Here is a 19,801-nt window from a genome sequence, read left to right on the forward strand (position 1 = left end):
TTAATGTTAAAGATGTCTCTTCTGCTCACCAAGCCTGCATTTATTTGATCCAAAATACAGCAAAATCAGCAAGATTGTAAAATATTTTTACTATTTAAAATGACTGCTTTCTATTTGAACATATTTTAAAATTTGATTCATTCCTGTGATCAAAGCTACATTTTTTAGCATCATTACTCCAGTCTTCAGTGTCACGTGATTCTTCAGCAATCATTCTGATGTACTGATTTGCTGTTCAAGAAACATTTATTATTATTATCAATATTTAAACCAGTTGAGTACATTTTTTCAGGATTCTTCGATGAATAGATAAAAAGCTTTTGTGACATTATACACTATAGCTTGGAGTCATCAGGTTTTTATAGAAAAGAAATTATAGACATTAATATTTTTATTTAGCAAGGCTGCTTTAAATTGATCAAAGGTGATAATAAAAACATTTATGATGTGACAAAAGATTTCTATTTCAGATAAATGCTGTTCTGCTAAACCTTCTATTTATCAAAGAAACCCGTTTTTAACATAATAATAATTGTTTTTTTAGCAGCAAATCAGCATATTAAAATGATTTCTGAAGGATCATGTGACTAAAATAATGATGCTAAAAATTCAGCTTTGATCACAGGAATAAATTACATTTTAAAGTATATTCAAATAGAAAACAGTTATTTTAAATAGCAAAAAAATATTTCAAAATGTTAATGTTTTTGCTGTACTTTGCAGGTTTAGTAAGCAGAAGAGACTTCTTTAAAAAACATAAAAAATCTTACTGTTCAAAAACTTTTGACTAGCAGCGTATTAAATACGCTCAGTGTAAATAATGAGATGAGATAATAGTGAGATCAGTGTAAATAATGCATAATATTGCATTTATATTTGGAAATATTATTACATACTATTACATATTGTTGACTTTGATAAACTGCTTTTTGTTCCTTTGTTTTAAGTTGCTAAATGCATAAATGTAAACGTTATATGGACTCAGTAGCATAAAATACTACTCCAGACCTCCAAAAAACAAAAAAAGAAAGACAGAAAAAAAACCCCACAAATTACCAGTGCAGTCGAGGTTGAACAACTGGTAATGTTGTGACAGGCCCTAGTACGAGGGGCCCAGGAGAGGCAGCCAACCCATCATGTTTTGTCTTAGGCCCTGTCAGTGTGTCTATTGCACTGCAAATGATTCATTAATGAATCAGTTCTGAGTCAACTGCAGCAGGGTGTATCTTACTACGGGCGGGTTTAACTAACAGTTTTTACTTTATCGAAACAGAAAGAACTTTTTGTGACTGGTTGGTAGTAGTTAGTGGGCCGTACCATGTGAGCGGGGGGAGTGTTTGTTCCACCAGCAGCCGCTGCCAAACAGAAATAGGCTGCGACTGCTGCCATATCCTGAATTAGACATGGCCGCGACCGGAGTTCTCCCCTTTATCAGGGGAGTAGACCTAAGTGGGAATGACTTTAAGGTATGAATTCGACTTTAATACGTTTTCGTGTACTGTGTAATGCTAATAAATCATTCGCTCAAGCGAGGAAAGTGATATAGGTTAGTTAGCGTGTTAAAACAGGTTGAGATGGTGCGCTAGCAGTGCTAACTGTGCTAGCTTAGAAGAACACTGGGCGTTAGCTCGCAGCTTGTCAAAATTTGTCGCGGTCAATCAAGCTGTGTGACAGCGAGGAAATAACTAGAAGTTTGTTAGCTAGCTAGATATGTGGGTTGACACTTTGTAATGCGTCTGGCCTCAATAAATGAACTGCGATGCTGACACAGGCTTTCAAAACATGTTGGAGCTTCTTTAAGACTGCACTAGAGCGTCTAGCATACGGTATCTGTATGCATATGAAAGAAAACGTTTTTTTTGAAGCATTAAGTGTGTTAAATACACAATTCTTTTACTTTAGTTCCTCAAGTAGTATTACACAAGCTCTCAAGTGTGTCAGTTCACTTGAGTTAATTTGTATTGATGCTCTAAGTCTCAGACTTATATAAAACCACTTCACATTTGCTCATCTAAGTTTTCTAGCTTAGGCTGAAGTTGTTGCCATAGCAAACACGCCCCATAATCGTTTTTTTCTGTCTTGAAATGACATCATTGCACCAAGCTTAGCTTGTTTTACATCTTATTTAGGCTTCAGACTGAGAGTAGGATTGTTTGGGAAATGACATCACTGTAGCAGATCCATCAAAGACCGCTTAATCGCTGACACAGAAGCTGATTCATGACTCATGGTCTGATTTGAGATGGTAATATCTCTTCTGTTGAACACAGGGGGGTTATTTTCCCGAGCATGTCAAGTCTATGACCAGCTTGCGATGGCTGAAGCTGAACAGGACGGGGCTTTGCTATCTTCCAGAGGAACTGTCCTCCCTACAGAAACTGGTGATTGTCAACTGCACCGCTGAGTCACAATGTCATATTTTGCAATTAGACTGTCAGCTTGCTAATGTTCATTCTTGGGTCCTTTTTGATGTTTTGTGTGAAATCAGGAACATTTGTCTGTGAGTCACAACAGCCTGACGACGCTGCATGGAGAACTGTCAAGTCTTCCCAACCTGAGGGTAATATTTCGCAATACTATCGATCACGTTTCTTTGCTTACATTTCACAGAAGTATGTATACATATTAATGCAGCCTTTTACAAACACTACCGGTCTGAAGTTTTTTTTTTTGTTGTTCATGAAAGAATTACTTTTAATCAGCTGATGCCTTTATAATGTTGCAAAATATTTCTATTATTCTTATGTTTAATGTTTTTTTTTTTTTTTTTTAAATAAGTCTCTTCTGCTCACTAAGCCTGCATTTATTTATTTATTTAATTAATTTATTTATTTATTCCAAAGTACAGCAAAAACTGTACTGTTTTTTTTAAATATTCTTACAATTTAAAATAACTCTTTTCTATTTGAACATTTTTTTAAAATGTAATGTATTCTTGTGATTTCAAAGTCATGAAGTTTTTAGCATCATTACTCTAGTCACACAATCCTTCAGAAACATTGTAATATTCTGATTTGCTGCTCCAAAAAACATTTATTTATTTATGTATTAAAAAATTTTTTTTATTATTATTATGTTGGAAACAGTTACATTTTTTTGAGGTTTCTTTGATGAATAGAAAGCTCATAAGAACAGCATTTATCTGAAATCGAAATCTTTTGTAACATTTATAAATGTCTTTATTATCATTTTTGATCAATTTAAAGCATTCTTGCTAAATAAAAACATTAATTTATGTAATTTCTCTCTCTCTAACTAACTAAAAAAAAAAAAAAAAAAAAAAAACAGACTCCAGGCTTTTCAATGATATTGTGTATAATGTTACAAAACCTTTATATTTCAGATAAATGCTGATCCTTGGTTCTTTCTATTCATCAAAGAATCCTGAGAAAATGTACTCAACTGTTTTAATATGAATAATAATAATAATAATAATAATAATGATAATATTTTTTGACTGGTAGTGTAAATGCTGTTCTTTTGGACTTCAAAAAAATCATTAAAAAATACACCATGGTAAAATGTTACTACTGATAATAATGAAAATATATTCTTGAGCACCAAATCAGCATATTGCAATCACAGGAATAAACTGCAAACTAAAAATATTAATTTTATAAAATATATTATATTGTATATTACATATCGTAGAATATCTTAATTTTCTTTTTCATCAAATAAATGTACCTTTGGTCAGTATAAGATGTCTTTCAAAAATATAAAAAAATCTTACCAGCTCCAGATTTTTTTTAACTGCATTTTGAATTAGCACAGCATTATTTTCCACATTGTAGAGTATATGTTTTCGATGCTTAGAGCAGCATTTAATCTGCCTTTGTTGTTTTGCTATAGGCGGTTGTGGCCAGAGCAAACAACCTGAAGAACTCTGGTGTTCCTGATGATATTTTTCAGCTGGATGATCTTTCTGTGCTGGTATGTTGAGAATTACTTGTTTATTTCTCTGTTGGGTGGGTGAAGTATATATCTCAGTTAAGTGCAAAATTACAGGCATGATTTAATTTTATGTAAACAGGTCTGTGTCTTGATTAGTGAAACTATGTAAATTTGTCATAGATAGTGTACTGTATTATGAAAGTGTGTTTAGATGTGTTGTTTCCTCTTCTGTTCAGGATCTGAGCTACAACCAACTAACAGAAATCCCTCGGGACTTGGAGAACTCCAGAAACATGTTGGTCTTAAACCTCAGCCACAATAGGTATGGTCTTTCTGTTTAGTACCCACGTTCTTGAACGAGAGGAATAATGATCACTCATTAAAACACACTTTTATTAAAGGGATAGTTCAGCCAAAAATGAAAATTCTGTCATTAATTACTCACCCTCATGTTGTACCAAACCTGTAAGCCCTTCGTTCATCTTCAGAACACAAATTTAGATATTTTTGATGAAAATTTCTGACCCTGCATAGACAGCAACGCAACTGACACGTTCAAGGCCTTAATGGATGCATTTTTTGCACCGTAATAGCTAGACTAAGTGCTACTGTAGGAATGGAAAATCTGTTTGTAAAAGTTGAACTATTTTTAACTTGACACACCATCTTAGAAATGCTATGTGCATGGCACAAGATGCTGAAAAAATTTTCAAGGTTCTCAGCCTTTTTACCTCCCAACTGTATTTGAAGACCCAATGACGTTTTTAAGTGTTTGTGAAATTCAAGCTTGACATGACTAAAAAATGTGTTCATTATAAAAATGCCAGTGGGATATTTACATGACCTTTCCACATTCTTTTTTTTTTTAACGTTTTGAGGTCACAACCGTGGATTTCTGTAAACATGTGTAATCTTAAACTCATCTCTGATGTTTGCTCTTTCTCGCAGCATTGATAACATACCAAATCAGCTGTTCATTAACCTCACTGATCTGCTGTACCTGGACCTAAGTGACAATAATTTGGACAGTCTGCCGCCTCAGATGAGACGCTTGGTCCATTTGCAGACCCTCATACTCAATAATAATCCTCTTATGCATGCACAGCTGAGGTAAGATGTAAACGTTTTTGTGGTTTGATTTTTCATCTATGCAGTTTGTACACTGCCATATAGGGAGAAGTCTACATTCATTTGAGATGACGTCATTGTGTTATCAGCACTGATTCTGATAAACTGGGTCACTTGTGTGCCTTTGTCATAACAGGCAATTACCTGCTATGGTGGCCCTTCAAACCCTCCATTTAAGGAACACTCAGCGTACTCAAAATAACATGCCCACAAGTCTGGAGGGTCTCACCAATCTAGCAGGTAGAGATTGGTCTCTTCGTAAAACAATCATCAGTATCTGTAATTGCTGTTGCTCCATGTATAATGAATGTTTTGTGTTTTTGTGTAGATGTGGACCTGTCCTGTAACGATCTGTCTCGGGTACCAGAATGCTTGTATTCGCTGCCTAATCTCAAACGGCTAAATCTGAGCAGCAATCAGATATCTGAACTGTCACTGTGCATAGATCAGTGGACCAAACTTGAGACGCTCAACCTTTCAAGGAATCAGCTCACATCCCTGCCAGTAAGTCTTTCATTGCCATATAAAGCAGAACAGAGGAACTTAGCACTTGTTGTTTGGCCTTAAAAGTGCTTTTGTGCATGTACATAATGCTTCATCACATTAATTGTATTGTCATTCAGCTTGCATTGATGTATTTGATGGCTTGTTGCTAATCTCTCTTTTTTCCCTGTTTGATGTGATATGCAGTCTGCCATTTGCAAGCTGTCTAAGCTGAAGAAGCTGTATGTGAACTCAAACAAAATTGATTTTGATGGGCTTCCATCTGGTGTGGGAAAATTGTCCAACTTGGTTGAGTTCATGGCTGCAAATAATAATTTGGAGCTTGTTCCAGAGGGACTTTGCAGGTGAGAACTGACAGTTTATTGGTAGTTAAACTTATAAAAACCAATGTATATGATATTGATGATGATGATAATATGTGGCTTTTTGATTAGGTGTGGAAAATTGAAAAAGCTGGTTTTGAACAAGAACCGGCTTGTGACATTACCAGAGGCCATTCATTTCCTCACTGACTTGGAGGTAAAACTCTTTATTCTGTAACTTTATTGTTAGTTACACTACCTTTTGGGGCCAGTGTGAATATTTTTTTTTTTTTTTTCTCCTTATATAATAATACAAAAGATTCCTATTTCAAACAAATCCTGTTATTTTGTACTTTCTGTTAGTCAAAGAACGGATTCCACAGAAATGTTAAGCAGCACAACTGTTTTCAACATTGATGATAATAAGAAATGTTTGAGCACCAAATCATGTATTAGAATAATTTCAAAGAACATAGAAAACAGTTCTTTTAAATCCTAGTAATATTTCACAGGAGCCATGCTAAGCATAAGAGACAACCCCAAATGTTTAAATGTTAGCAAATGTTTTTATATACAGTTAGAGGGATCATACAAAATGCTTGGTATTTTTTTTTTTTATTTAGTACTGACCTGAATATGTTTACATACAGTCCACAAGAGAAAATAAGTTGAATTTATAAAATTGACCCTGTTTAAAAGTTTACATACACTTGATTCTTAATACTGTGCTGTTACCAGAATGATCCACAGCTGTTTTTTGTTTAGTAATTGATGTTCATGAGTCCCTTGTTTGTCCTGAACAGTTAAACTGATGCAGTTCTTCAGAAAATCCTTCAGGTCCCACAAATGCTTTTTTTTTTTTTTTTTTTTTTTTTCTAAAGCATTTTTGTGTATTTGAACCCTTTCCAATAATGACTGTATGATTTTGAGATCCATCTTTTCACACTGAGGACAGCTGAGGACTCATATGCAACTATTACAGAAAGTTCAAACACACATTGATGCTTCAGCAGGAAAAACTGTTTCAATTTGAAGATCAAGGTAAATGTAACTTTTGTCTTCTGGGAAACATGTAAGTATCTGCTGTAGCTTCTGAAGGGCAGTGCTAAATGAAAAAATGTACACATCTTTATTCTGTTCAAAAGTTGACACCCCCTGGCTCTTAATGCATTGTGTTTCCTTCTGAAGCATCAGTGAGCATTTGAATCTTCTGTAATAGTTGCATATGAGTCCCTCAGTTGTACACAGTGTGAAAAGATGGATCTCAAAATCATACAGTCATTGTTGGAAAAGGATCATTCAGGTAACGACACCGTATTAAGAATCAGGTGTGTGTTAACTTTTAAATGGGGTCATTTTTATAAATTCAACTACTATTCTGTCTTGTGGACTATATGTCATGTCTTTTATGTGAAATATCTTATTCAGCTCAGTACTAAATAAAAAAAAAAAATGTGTTTTGTGTGATCCCTTTTATTTTGGTAAAATAATTAACTTTTTGCAGATTTTGTAAGGTGTATGTAAACTTTTGACTTCAACTATACTTATTTATAAGAGTAAAGCAACAAACACTCATGTATCTATTAAAGCAGTTAATAAATGCTGATTGAAGTTATTTATTTATTCATTTATTTTTAAGGTTTTGGATGTCCGTGAGAATCCAAATCTAGTAATGCCCCCTAAACCAGTGGACAGGACAGCTGAGTGGTACAACATAGATTTCTCACTGCAGAACCAACTGCGATTGGCTGGTGCATCTCCAGCCACTGTGGCAGCAGCTGGTGGAGGTACACTATGTTTTTCCTTTTTATTCAATTTCTCTCTAAGAGTTGTTGAGATGGTGAGCATTTTCCTAACCCTTGTTGGCTCTCTTTGCTGAATTTGAAGTAATAAACCACAAAATATAACAGCGTAATGCATATCAAATTGCAATATAATCTTTGTGTGTTATACAGGAAATAGCCCAAGAGACCATATGGCCAGAAAGATGAGGCTGAGGAGGCGCAAGGACTCAGCCCAGGATGATCAGGCTAAACAGGTGCTGAAGGGAATGTCAGACGTGGCTCAGGAGAAGAACAAATCCATTGAGGTAAGGAAACAGCAGAGCTAATGATAGAACGTACGGTACAAGTCCAAACATTCCTGGTCTTGATGTGTCTCACAATGTTTTAGGAGAATGGAGACTTGAAATACTCTGATCTGAAGACCAAACGATGGGACAAGAACCTGGAGAAACCGCATCTGGATTACTCAGAGTTCTTCATGGAGGATGTGGGGCAGATCCCTGGTGTTTCAGTTTGGCAGATAGAAAACTTTATACCCATCCAGGTGGACGAGGCCTTCCATGGGAAGTTCTATGAGGCAGATTGTTACATTGTTCTCAAGGTCAGACTTTACATGTTTTTTTTTTTTTTTTTTTTTTTTTTTTTAATTGTCGTGTTTCTGAAATGTACTATATTTACATATGTGACCCTGGACCTTTTATGCCAAAAATCATTAGGATATTAAGTAAAGATCATGTTCCATGAATTTTCCTACTATAAATATATCAACTTAATTTTTGATTAGTAATATGCATTTTTTTTTTTTTGTGCCCTCAGATTCCAGATTTTCAAATAGTTGTCTTATCCTAACAAACCATACATCAATGGAAAGCTTATTTTAGATGATGAATAAATCTCAAATTCAGAAGATTTATACTTATGACTGTTTTTGTGGTCCAGGGTCCGAAATTGTTTTTTTGAGATCTGCAACCAGTCTGCATTCCTTCTTTCAATGAATGCTTTGTAATGCACTTTCACAGACATTCTTAGATGACAATGGAGCCCTGAACTGGCAGATCTATTACTGGATCGGGCAGGAGGCTACCCTTGATAAGAAAGCCGGCTCTGCCATCCATGCTGTCAATCTCCGTAATTATTTGGGTGCCGAGTGCAGGACTATCAGAGAAGAGATGGGAGACGAGAGTGAAGAATTCACTGCGGTCAGTAAAACAAACACAATTTTCAGCACAAAATGATTTATTTCTGCATTGTCAGCATGTACTCAGCTATGTCTTTCTGCACTGTGTCATTTTAGGTGTTCAACAATGAGATTTCCTACATTGAGGGCGGAACTGCCAGTGGATTTTACACAGTGGAGGACACTCAATACCCAACCAGGTGCCCCTCCAAAAACAACAACCAGGACAACCTCTCCAGTACATACCTGATCTGACTCACACTAATCCTGTTTTTTTTTTTTTGTTTGTTTTGGGCAGATTGTACAGGGTTTATGGGAAAAAGAACATCAGATTAGAATCTGTGCCTCTGAAAGCATCCTCCCTTGACCCACGGTGAGCTTAATGTCCCGTTTGCTTTATGTATTTTGACGGGAGTGATTCAATCTGATAATGTTGTTTTTTTTTTTCCAATTTCAAGGTTTGTCTTTTTGTTGGACGCTGGTCTTGAAATATTTGTTTGGAGAGGAGGCAATGCAACGCTTGGTGGTACTACAAAAGCAAGGTAAGATGCAAACAAATGCAAAAGCTGTTTTCCCCCCTCTTGTGATTCAGTTTTGAAGTAATGCCTGTGTTGTTTATAGGTTATTTGCTGAGAAGATCAACAAAAATGAGCGAAAAGGCAAAGCGGAGATTACGACTTTAATGCAGAATCACGAACCTCCAGAATTCTGGGAAGTTCTTGGGGGACAGCCTGAGGAAATCAAGAAACATGTCCCAGATGACTTCACTCCTGTCCGACCCAAGCTCTATAAGGTCAGGGGATGGTCTGTTTTCTTTTATTGTTGTGTATTTCTTTTTAAAACTACTATGTTCTAAAATATTTTGTACTTTCTTCATCTGTTAGGTTGGTTTGGGCTTGGGATACCTTGAACTTCCTCAGATCAACTACAAACTCTCTGTGGAGCACAAGGACAAGCTCAAGCTAGATGTGGTTCCAGAGCAAAGATTGGTAATGCAGAGTTTAGACTGCTATGATTTGTCATTTCCATGATTTTAGCAGCATAAATATAATAAAAATGTATAATGCAAGTGACAAATGTAACAATGTTTACTATTTCAAATATATAAAACCTGAAAAAAAGTATCATAGATTCCACAAAAATATAAATAAATGATATATATTTTTTTAATATATCAAAATAGAAAACAGTTCTTTTAAAGAAGTTCACTTCCAGTATAAAAATTTCTTGATAATTTACTCGCCTCCATGTTATCGAAGATGTTCATGTCTTTCTTTCTTCAGTTGCAAAGAAAAAGTTTTTTGAGAAAAACATTCCAGTATTTTTCTCCATATAGTGGACTTAAATAGGGATCAACGGGTTAAATGTCCGAACTGCAGTTTCAATGCGGTTTCAATGCAATCCCACCCAAGGAATAAGGGTCTTATCCACCAAAATGATCTGTCATTTTCTTAAAAAAAATAAATAAATAAAAATTGATATACTTTTTAACCACAAATGATTGTCTTGCACTAGCTCTGCCAGGCTCATGCGCATCTTCACGCATGTGTACTTGAGTTCAAAAAGGTAGGGTAGGGCAAAAAACTCAGACAACATTGTTTTACCTTTTTTTTGTAAAGGCTGTTTGACTTTCTTTGTGGAGTCGGTCCTTCTATCTACGTCTTGTGTGCATGATTATGTACTACGTTAGGTCGAGCTAGTGCAAGACGAGCATTTGTGGTTAAAAAGTATAGAAATTTATATTTTTATTAGAAAATGTAGTCATTTTGAAGCTGCATTGAAACTGCAGTTTGGACCTTCAACCTGCTGATTCCCATTGAAGTCCACTATATGGAGAAAAATCCTGGAATGTTTTCCTCAAAAACCTTAATTTCTTTTTGATTGAAGAAAGAAAGACATGAACATCTTGGATGACATTGGGGTGAGTAAATCATCAGGAAATTTTCATTCTGGAATTGAACTAATCCTTTAAATTGTAATAATAGTTCACATTTTACTGCATTTCTTTAATCACTTAATTATTTGTATGGTACTTTTGATCCTCCCTGAATACACTTAACTGGTGGAATATCTTGCTGTTTTAGGTACAAGGTCTTTTAGACACTAAAGGTGTCTACATCTTAGATTGCTGGTCTGATGTCTTCATTTGGATTGGCCGTAAGTCCCCTCGGCTTGTGAGGGCAGCTGCACTGAAGCTTGGCCAAGAGGTGTGCGGTATGCTCCATCGACCAAAACATGCTGTAGTCATCCGTAATCTGGAGGGCACAGAGTGCCAGGTAAAATTGACAAAATAAAAGATTAAAAAGCCGCTTGACCTTTTATTTACAGTCATTCTTTTAAATGAACCCACAAGCTCTAATACCGTGTTACACTCAACAGGTCTTCAAATCCAGGTTCAAGAATTGGGATGACGTGTTGAAGGTGGATTATACCAGGAACGCAGAGAGTGTGAAACAAAGTGAGGGCTTGACTGGAAAGGTGAAGAAGGATGCAGAGCAGAAGGATCAGATGAAAGCCGACCTAACGGCTCTGTTCCTTCCTAGACAGCCAGCGATGCCTCTCACAGAGGTAAGACCTGAATTAACAGCTCATTAAACAGCCCAACCTTTCATTATCTGCTACAGTGTGTGAAATTCAATGTCTTTGTGGATTTGTTGTAACTCAGGCAGAGCAGATGATGGAGGAGTGGAATGAGGATTTGGATGGCATGGAAGGATTCGTTCTGGAGGGGAAGAAGTTTGCCCGTTTACCAGAGGAGGAGTTTGGTCACTTTCATACTCAGGATTGCTACGTATTTCTCTGCAGGTTGGTCAGAGGGTTTCGCTAAAAGTAACTGTGAAAAACACAATAATGATTGCTAACTAGGTGAAATCATTAGACCGGGGTTCTAAGACAAATTTCTTATCACTGGTTGAAAGACATTTTTGAATCTTGAATCTTTGGCCCTCAAGGTCCAGTGTCCTGCAGATTTTAGCTCCAACCTTGATCAAACTCACCTGCCTGTTACTTTTTAGTGATCCTGAAGACCTTGGTGAGCTTGTTCAGGAGTGTTTGATTAGGGTTGGAGCTAAACTCTGCAGGAAAGTGGACATTGAGGCCCAGAGTTGAGAACCCCTGCATTAGACAAAAAAAAAAAATGACAGCACATCTTTTCCATTTAAACTGGTCCTTAGTGTGCTACCTACAACTTTCATGTTTCAACTAAATAATGGAATATATGTGTCTGTCTTAGGTACTGGGTGCCAGTGGAATATGAGGATGATCAGGCCAAAGACAAAGAGAAAGGAGAAGAGGGAGATGATGAGGACAAACAGCCTGAAGAAGACTTCCAGTGTGTGGTTTACTTCTGGCAGGGCCGTGAGGCCTCCAACATGGGCTGGCTGACCTTCACTTTCAGCTTGCAGAAGAAGTTTGAGAGCTTGTTCCCAGGCAAACTGGAGGTACCACATGTTTACATGTTTAATGTGCATGTTATGAAATATATCTCAGGGCTCAACGCTAAAGATTTTTTTCTACTGGCCCAGTCAAAATTTTCACTGACCCTGCCACGAAAAACAAAATAGTTGCTGTTATCATTGTTTTTGACCCATGTTATCTTTTATTTTAAGAAATAAGCTTACATGACACCAAAATTTTACAAACCAATTAAATTATACAATTCTCGATTTCAATCTCGATATCACCGCAGAACCTACTAGTGTAACAAATAAGTTCAAACATTATTTGTTTGTTCAAAAATGTGTACTCCACTGTATATTTAAATATAGATTCATTGTTAAAGCTCGTCAGAGACGGCAAATTTTAAATGAACAAGGCTTAAAAAACGTGTGCAAAAAATGACGCCGCGGCAGTGGCCCGATCAGGCCAGTGACAGATTCATCAGCTGTCCCAAGCATCTTTCACACTGGCCCTGGGCCATCGGGCACTCCTTATTGTTAAGCCCTGTATCTTCATTCTGTTGTAGTGACTTGTTGTCTTGATGTAATCCTCATGTGTGACTGTTCTGACTAGGAGGAGATGTCATATCTTGTGTATATTTCAGGTTGTGAGGATGACCCAGCAGCAGGAGAATCTTAAGTTCTTGTCACATTTCAAGAGGAAGTTCATCATCCACAAAGGCAAGAGGAAGCTAAAAGTGGACAGTGTGCAGCCAAGCTTATACCACATCAGGACAAATGGAAGTGCGCTATGCACCAGGTAGCTATATTATGTATATTATGTCCAGGTAGCATATTTTCATCTGCTAAACTGCCATTCAAAAGTGGGTGAAAACTTTTGAACAGAATGAAGATGTGTACATTTTTTGATCGTTAAATTCAAAAAGGTTTCACCCCCGCCTCTTAATGCATCATGTTTCCTTCTGAAGCATCAGTGAGTGTTTGACCCTTCTGTAATAGTTGCATATGAGTCGCTCAGGTGTCCTCAGTGGGCAGTTTAACTGTTCAGGACAAACAAGGGACTCATGAACAACTATCACTAATCAAAAAACACAGTTGTGGATCATTCAGGTAACAACACAATATTAAGAATCAGGCGCATGTAAACTTTTGAATGGGGTCATTTTTATAAATGCAACTTTTCTCTTGTGGACTATATATAAATGTCTTATATCAGATTTTATTCAGGTCAGTAATAAATAAAAAATAACATGCAATTTTGGTAAAATAATCAACATTTTGCAGATTCTGCAAGGTGTATGTAAACCTGTGACCTCAACTGTCAATGCAACCTTGATAGGCAGGACTATCATTAAACATTAAAAACATTAAAAATCTTACTGATCCCAAACTTTTGAACAGCAGTCTATATCTGAAATAATAATAAAAAAAATTAATATAAGTGGTGTTTCCGTGTTGTTTTTAGGACTATTCAGATAGCCACAGATTCCAGTAACCTCAACTCTGAATTCTGCTTCATATTGAAGGTAAGCATTAATGTACAGTTCATGTATTATAAATATCAATTAATAGTAAAGAAATAAAGATAATTTGCTATGGTTTATGAACAATTAATAACTCAGACATTATTTGTGTAGGTGCCATTTGAAAGTACAGACAACCAGGGAATAGTATACACATGGGTGGGGCGAGCAGCAGACCCAGATGAAGCCAAACTAGCAGAGGACATCATGAACACGATGTTTGATGACACCTACAGCAAACAGGTTCATAACATGTTCAAAGAGAAGTTTACTTCCAGAACAAAAATTTACAGATGTACTCACCCCCTGTCATCCAAGATGTTCAAGTCTTTCTTTCTTCAGTCGTAAAGAAATTGTTTTTTGAGGAAAACATTTCAGGAATGCTCTCCTTTTTGTGGACTTCAAAGGTTCCCCCACGAGTTTGCACTTCCAAAATCCCAGCCCGAGGAAGAAGGGTCTTATCTAGTGAAACAGTCGTTTATTTTCTAAAAAGAATTACAATTTATATACTTTTTAACCTCAAATGCTTATCCTGTCTAGTTCTGTGTGAACTCTGTGTGTTCCTGTTTATGACAGTGTATGTCGGAAAACTCCCATCTCATTTTCTTTTCCAACTTCAAAATCGTCTTACATCACCGTTTTTTGTAAAGGGCATTTGATCTTTGCACGTTCACTTTGTAAACACTGCGTCGGTCTTTATGCAGCGATGTAGGATGATTTTGAAGTTGGAGAAGAAAATGAGATGGAAGAGTTTACACAGAGCTAGACAAGACGAGCATGTGAGGTTAAAAAGTATATAAATTGTATTATTATTATTATTTATTATTATTATTATTATTATTATTTATTTTATTTTATTTTTTTTTTTTTCTTGGCTGGGATCATTTTGAGCTCTTTGAAGCTGCATTTAAAATGCATTTTGGAAGGTCAAACTCGGGGCACCATTGAAAATCCTGAAACTTTTACCTCAAAAAAACAATTTCTTTACGACTGAACAAAGAAAGACATTAAAGGGGGTGAGTAAATTATCTGTAAATTTTTGTTCTGGAAGTGGAGTTCTCCTTTAATGAAAATCAAAACATGCTACATGTTGTTGTTGTTGTTGTTGTTGTTGTTGTTGTTGTTGTTGTTGTTGTTGTTGTTGTTGTTGTTGTTGTTGTTGTTGTTGTTGTTTTTTAACATTTTTTTTTTTTTTTTTTTTTTTTTTTTTTTCAGGTGATAAATGAAGGAGAAGAGCCAGAAAATTTCTTCTGGGTTGGCATCGGCTCACAGAAGCCATACGATGAAGACGCAGAGTACATGAAATACGCTAGACTGTTCAGGTGAGTATCTTTTATGATTTCTGAAGGATCATGAGACACTAAAGACTGTAGTAAAGATGCTGAAAATTCAGCTTTAACATCACAGGAATAAATTACACTTTTAAAATAGAAATTCACATACTTATTTGAAATGTTAACAATATTTAAAGTAATAGTTCACCCAAAAATGAAAATTCTGTTATTAATTACTCACCTCATGTTTTTACCAAACCCGTAAGACCTTCGTTCATCTTCAGAACACAAATTAAGATATTTTCGATGAAAACCGAGAGCTTTCTGACCTTTCTGAACGCAACTACCACATTCAAGGCCCAGAAAGGTAGTAAGGACATCATTAAAATAACATCGTTAATTCAACATATTTGTCCTTTTTGTCTCAGGTGCTCCAATGAGAAGGGTTACTTTGCAGTATCAGAGAAGTGCTCAGACTTCTGTCAAGATGACCTGGCCGATGACGACATCATGCTTTTGGACAACGGAAAAGAGGTACAACTTTATGCTTGCATTCAAACAGATTCCCTTGGCAGTGATTTTTGTCGCTGAGCTGTTTATTTTGCTTGTTTTGCAGGTTTACATGTGGGTTGGCTCACAGACAAGCCAGGTGGAGATTAAACTGAGCTTGAAGGCTTGTCAGGTCAGTGACACATTGAGTGGCAGTTGTATTGTACACCAGCACTTAGTTTTATCTTTGCCCTCAGGCCTTTCCTGCGTCTGCTTAACATTTGTGTCACCCTTCAAACAGGTCTACATTCAGCACATGAGGTCCAAGGATGCAGAGCACCCGAGAAAGCTGCGCCTGGTGCGCAAGGGCAACGAGCCTCACTGTTTCACCCGTTGTTTCCACGCATGGAGCGCCTTCAAGACGGCACCTGCATAAATCAGCATAGTAACTCTCACAGTCTGTCTGAATACAAGCATTAGGGTTCAGAAAACAACAGCACTCACAACAGACCATATGTTATTAGTGTGCACTGCATCACTCTCTTTAAAAAGCTCACGTATATATATTTGCTAATTGAAGCAATATTATTGAATTTTATATTTATGTGTAGATGTAAAATCAAAGGAAGAGTCTAAATGAAACAGCACCTTAGGTAAGCGTTACCTCGAGAGATCAAATGCTGTATTCCTTAAGGGATGTTTTAAGAAGAACATATCTGTTGAGGGAGAGTCTATACGTTTTTTTAACCATCTGGCTGCACAAGTGTTGTGAATTGTCATACCTGTTTACATTTTCTAAATTTTGCAGCGGTTATTTTAAAGGTGACTCTTTAAGGCTACACTTTTCTCATTTTGTTCTGTAGATGCATATCACATACTGCCAAAACGTTCAGTTATTGAAAGCACAAAACCTATGTCTGTTTCAGATATCACCTAAACAAGATGCTGATTTGGTGCCTCTCACACCAGATTTTTTTTTTTATTATTATTGTTTGCCTTTGAATGTTTCTTTCCATCAGCTTGATCTGTTTTAGTGCTTCACTATTGGGATGTTGACATTGATGCCAATGCTGATGGAATAATGAGTTGCACAGTTAATGTGGGATGTTATTTCGGTTATTTACGCGTCCAAATGAGAATTTCAGCTTTTATGCCCTTTAAACTGCCCCGTTCATCTACACCAATGCAGCAGATAATAGTGAATTTTAATTAAAAACGCAATCTGTAACAGGCAATCCAGTGGTAGTACTACTAACAGTGCTACCGTGATCCGGTCTTCACATATCAAGGCTGTTTGAGCTATTTAGCTGGCAGTTTCATCAATCACAGATTGTGTTTTTTATTAAAAAAAAAAAAAAAAAAAAAAGAGAGAGAAAAAGTTATGGTCCTGTGTATGGACTACTCAATAGTTTTTTGAATTGTGAGTATTTGTTGAACTTGGACAGGGAAATTTGTTTAGCCAAGGAAATAAATATTCTTATTTTAATTATGCTAATCAAATTTGTTACGTCTGTCATAAAAGGGATTGGTAGAGGAAAAATAATTTTTTGCAGTTGGTGATATTGGCCCTGTTTTGTTTCTTTTTGTCACCGCAGCTTTTTTGTCTGCATATATAAATGTATTTCTATGTGTACAAAAATTTTCTGCCACTGATTTCACCTGCAGATGCTCTATTTATGTATTTTGTATTGAATAAAGTTTCATCGCACATCTGTATGACTGTACTTGTTCAGTTTCACAGTTTTTAGGAATGCTATAATTATTTTTATGAAGGAAAATACAGAGTAACAGCTTAGAACAAAATATGAGACTGTTAAAAATGTATTAATAATATAATAATAATAATAATAAAATATATATATATATATACACTACCGTTCAAAAGTTTGGGGTCAGTAAGACTTGTAATAGTCTTTAAAGAAGTCTCTTATGCTGCATTTTTATTTGATTAAAAATATAGAAAAAAAACAGTAATATTGCAAAATGTTTTTACAGTATAAAATAATGTTTTTTTATTTTAATATACTTTAAAATAGAATTTATTCCTGTGATGAAAAGCTGAATTTTTATCAGCTGTTACTCCAGTCTTAAGTGTCACATGATCCTTCAGAAATCATTCTAATATGCGGATTTATTATTATGAATGATCAATGCCAAATATTTTTTTGTGATAATATCAACAGTTGTGCTGCCAAATAGTCGCTGGGGTTTTTTTGGAACCTGTGATTTTTTTTTTTCAGGATTCTTTCATGAATAACAAGTTTAAAAAGTACAGTGTTTATTCATAATATAAATATTTTATAACAATGTAAATTATTTATTATTAACTTTTAATAAACTTTTAATTATTAACTTAATACATCCTTGGTGAACAAAAGTATTCATTTCTTAAAAAAAAAAAAAAAAAGAAACAATAAAAATGTACTGACCCCAAACTTTTGAACGGTAGTGTATATATATACTAACATTGTATAGGTAATTAAAAATGTTTAAAAAAATTTGTGAAAATACTTTACTATATAATGAATATCAAGTCAATATATTTAAAAAGGATTTTATACATTGTTCTATGAGGCCAAAAGTAAAATTAAATAATAATTTTATTATGTGAAATAATTTATATTGATTAGTACATTATTTTTGTTTATTAAAATGTAATGCATATTAACATAATTATCATATTTTAATATTAATACATTTGTAATAAGAATATGCATGTTTTATTAATTCATCTAATTAAATTGTATTGATATATCCATTTTCTAGTTATTTTTTTTACTATATAATGAATATCAAGTCAATATATTATTTAAAAAAATGATTTTATACACTGTTCTGTGGGATGAAATAGGCCAGAAGTCAAACTGAATTATAATTGTATTATTATTATGTATAATAAATTATATTGTCTAATACATTTTAAATAAAATTTTATATTCACATATTCTTATTATCACATTTGTATTGATAATACATCATATTGTTCATTATATTATTTTTATTAATTCATTAATTAAATTGTATATATATTTTTTTTTTTCTGTTACAAATTTTGTATTATTAATATGTATAATAAATTATATTAATACATTATTTTGGTTTCTTAAAATTAAATTAAACCATATTAATATAATGATCATATGTTAATAATAATACAATTCACGTATTCATTACAGCATCATATTGTTCATTACATACTTTATTAATTCATCTAATTAAATCGTATTGATATATTTATATTTTATTTTCTTGTTATTTTTTTTACTATATAATGAATATCAAGTCAATATGTTATTTCAAAAATGATTTTATACATTGTTCTATGAATTAAAATAGGCTGAAAGTCTAACTGTATAATAATTATAACATTGGTAATATGTCAAATAAATAATATTGTTTAATACATTATTTTGTTTATTAAAATTGAAACCATATATAATTATCATATTTTAATATTAATACATTGTTTCTTAAAATTTAATTAAACTATATTAATATAGTGATCATGTTAATAATAATACGATTTACATATTCTTATTACATTTATTTATAAAGCATCATATTGTTCATTATATACTTTTTTATTAATTCACCTAATTAAATCGTATTGATATATTCATATTTTATTTTCTTGTGATTTTTTTTACTATATAATGAATATCAAATCAATATGTAATTTCAAAAATGATTTTATACATTGTTCTATGACTTGAAATAGGCTAAAAGTCTAATTGTATAACAAATATGACATTGGCAATATGTATAATAAATAATATTGTTTAATACATTATGTTGTTTATTAAAATTGAAACCATATTAATATAATTAGCATATTTTAATATTAAAACAATTCACAGATTCTTATGATTACATTTGTATTTATAATATATCATATTGTTCATTATTTTATTTGTATTAATTCATCTAATTATTCGTATTGCTATATTTCTATTATTTTAATAGTAACATAATTCCATATTTATCAATCTTTCTAATAATCATATTAATAATATTGTTTAATACATTATTTTGTTTATTAAAATTGAAACCATATTAATATAATTTACACATTTTAATATTAATACAGTTCACGTATTCTTATTATTACATTTGTATTTATAATACATCATATTGTTCATTATTTTATTTGTATTAATTCATCTAATTATTCGTATTGATATATTTCTATTATTTTAATGTTTACTCATCTTTCTAATAATCAATCATCTTAATATAATTATCATATTATTACCATGCAATTCACGCGAGGTATGCGGTATAAAAGTCCGGTGTGCCATAATAAAAGCTCTTCCTGTCTACGGCTAGCA

The 19,801-nt window shown here is 33.9% G+C and overlaps 1 protein-coding gene across 1 annotated transcript; it reads left to right on the top strand.

The window, feature by feature from the left end:
- The first annotated feature begins 1,344 nt into the window (after positions 1–1,344).
- flii (FLII actin remodeling protein) lies at positions 1,345–17,189 on the top strand. Its single transcript, XM_051105900.1, has 30 exons — positions 1,345–1,466; positions 2,271–2,381; positions 2,489–2,560; positions 3,853–3,933; positions 4,131–4,216; positions 4,843–5,004; positions 5,159–5,262; positions 5,351–5,526; positions 5,713–5,870; positions 5,961–6,045; positions 7,468–7,615; positions 7,784–7,917; positions 8,001–8,213; positions 8,632–8,811; positions 8,907–8,989; positions 9,088–9,162; positions 9,248–9,331; positions 9,411–9,582; positions 9,674–9,778; positions 10,874–11,065; positions 11,169–11,357; positions 11,455–11,594; positions 12,022–12,229; positions 12,832–12,986; positions 13,653–13,713; positions 13,825–13,953; positions 14,926–15,032; positions 15,413–15,518; positions 15,601–15,666; positions 15,775–17,189. Exons 1-30 carry the CDS (start codon positions 1,404–1,406, stop codon positions 15,907–15,909), a joined length of 3,780 nt encoding a protein of 1,259 aa, XP_050961857.1. The 5' UTR covers positions 1,345–1,403; the 3' UTR covers positions 15,910–17,189.
- The last annotated feature ends 2,612 nt before the right edge of the window (positions 17,190–19,801 follow it).

This window comes from Labeo rohita, chromosome 3 (genome assembly GCF_022985175.1).
Source record: "Labeo rohita strain BAU-BD-2019 chromosome 3, IGBB_LRoh.1.0, whole genome shotgun sequence".
Classification (NCBI taxonomy): Eukaryota; Metazoa; Chordata; class Actinopteri; order Cypriniformes; family Cyprinidae; genus Labeo; species Labeo rohita.

What these genes read in the sequence shown, in the direction of transcription:
- flii (XM_051105900.1), top strand. Translation starts at nt 1,404, where the DNA reads ATGGCCGCGACCGGAGTTCTCCCCTTTATCAGGGGAGTAGACCTAAGT. An exon ending in GGGTCTCACCAATCTAGCAG is followed by an intron (nt 5,263 to 5,350) that starts GTAGAGATTGGT and finishes GTTTTTGTGTAG; the next exon opens with ATGTGGACCTGTCCTGTAAC. An exon ending in ATTTCCTCACTGACTTGGAG is followed by an intron (nt 6,046 to 7,467) that starts GTAAAACTCTTT and finishes TTTATTTTTAAG; the next exon opens with GTTTTGGATGTCCGTGAGAA.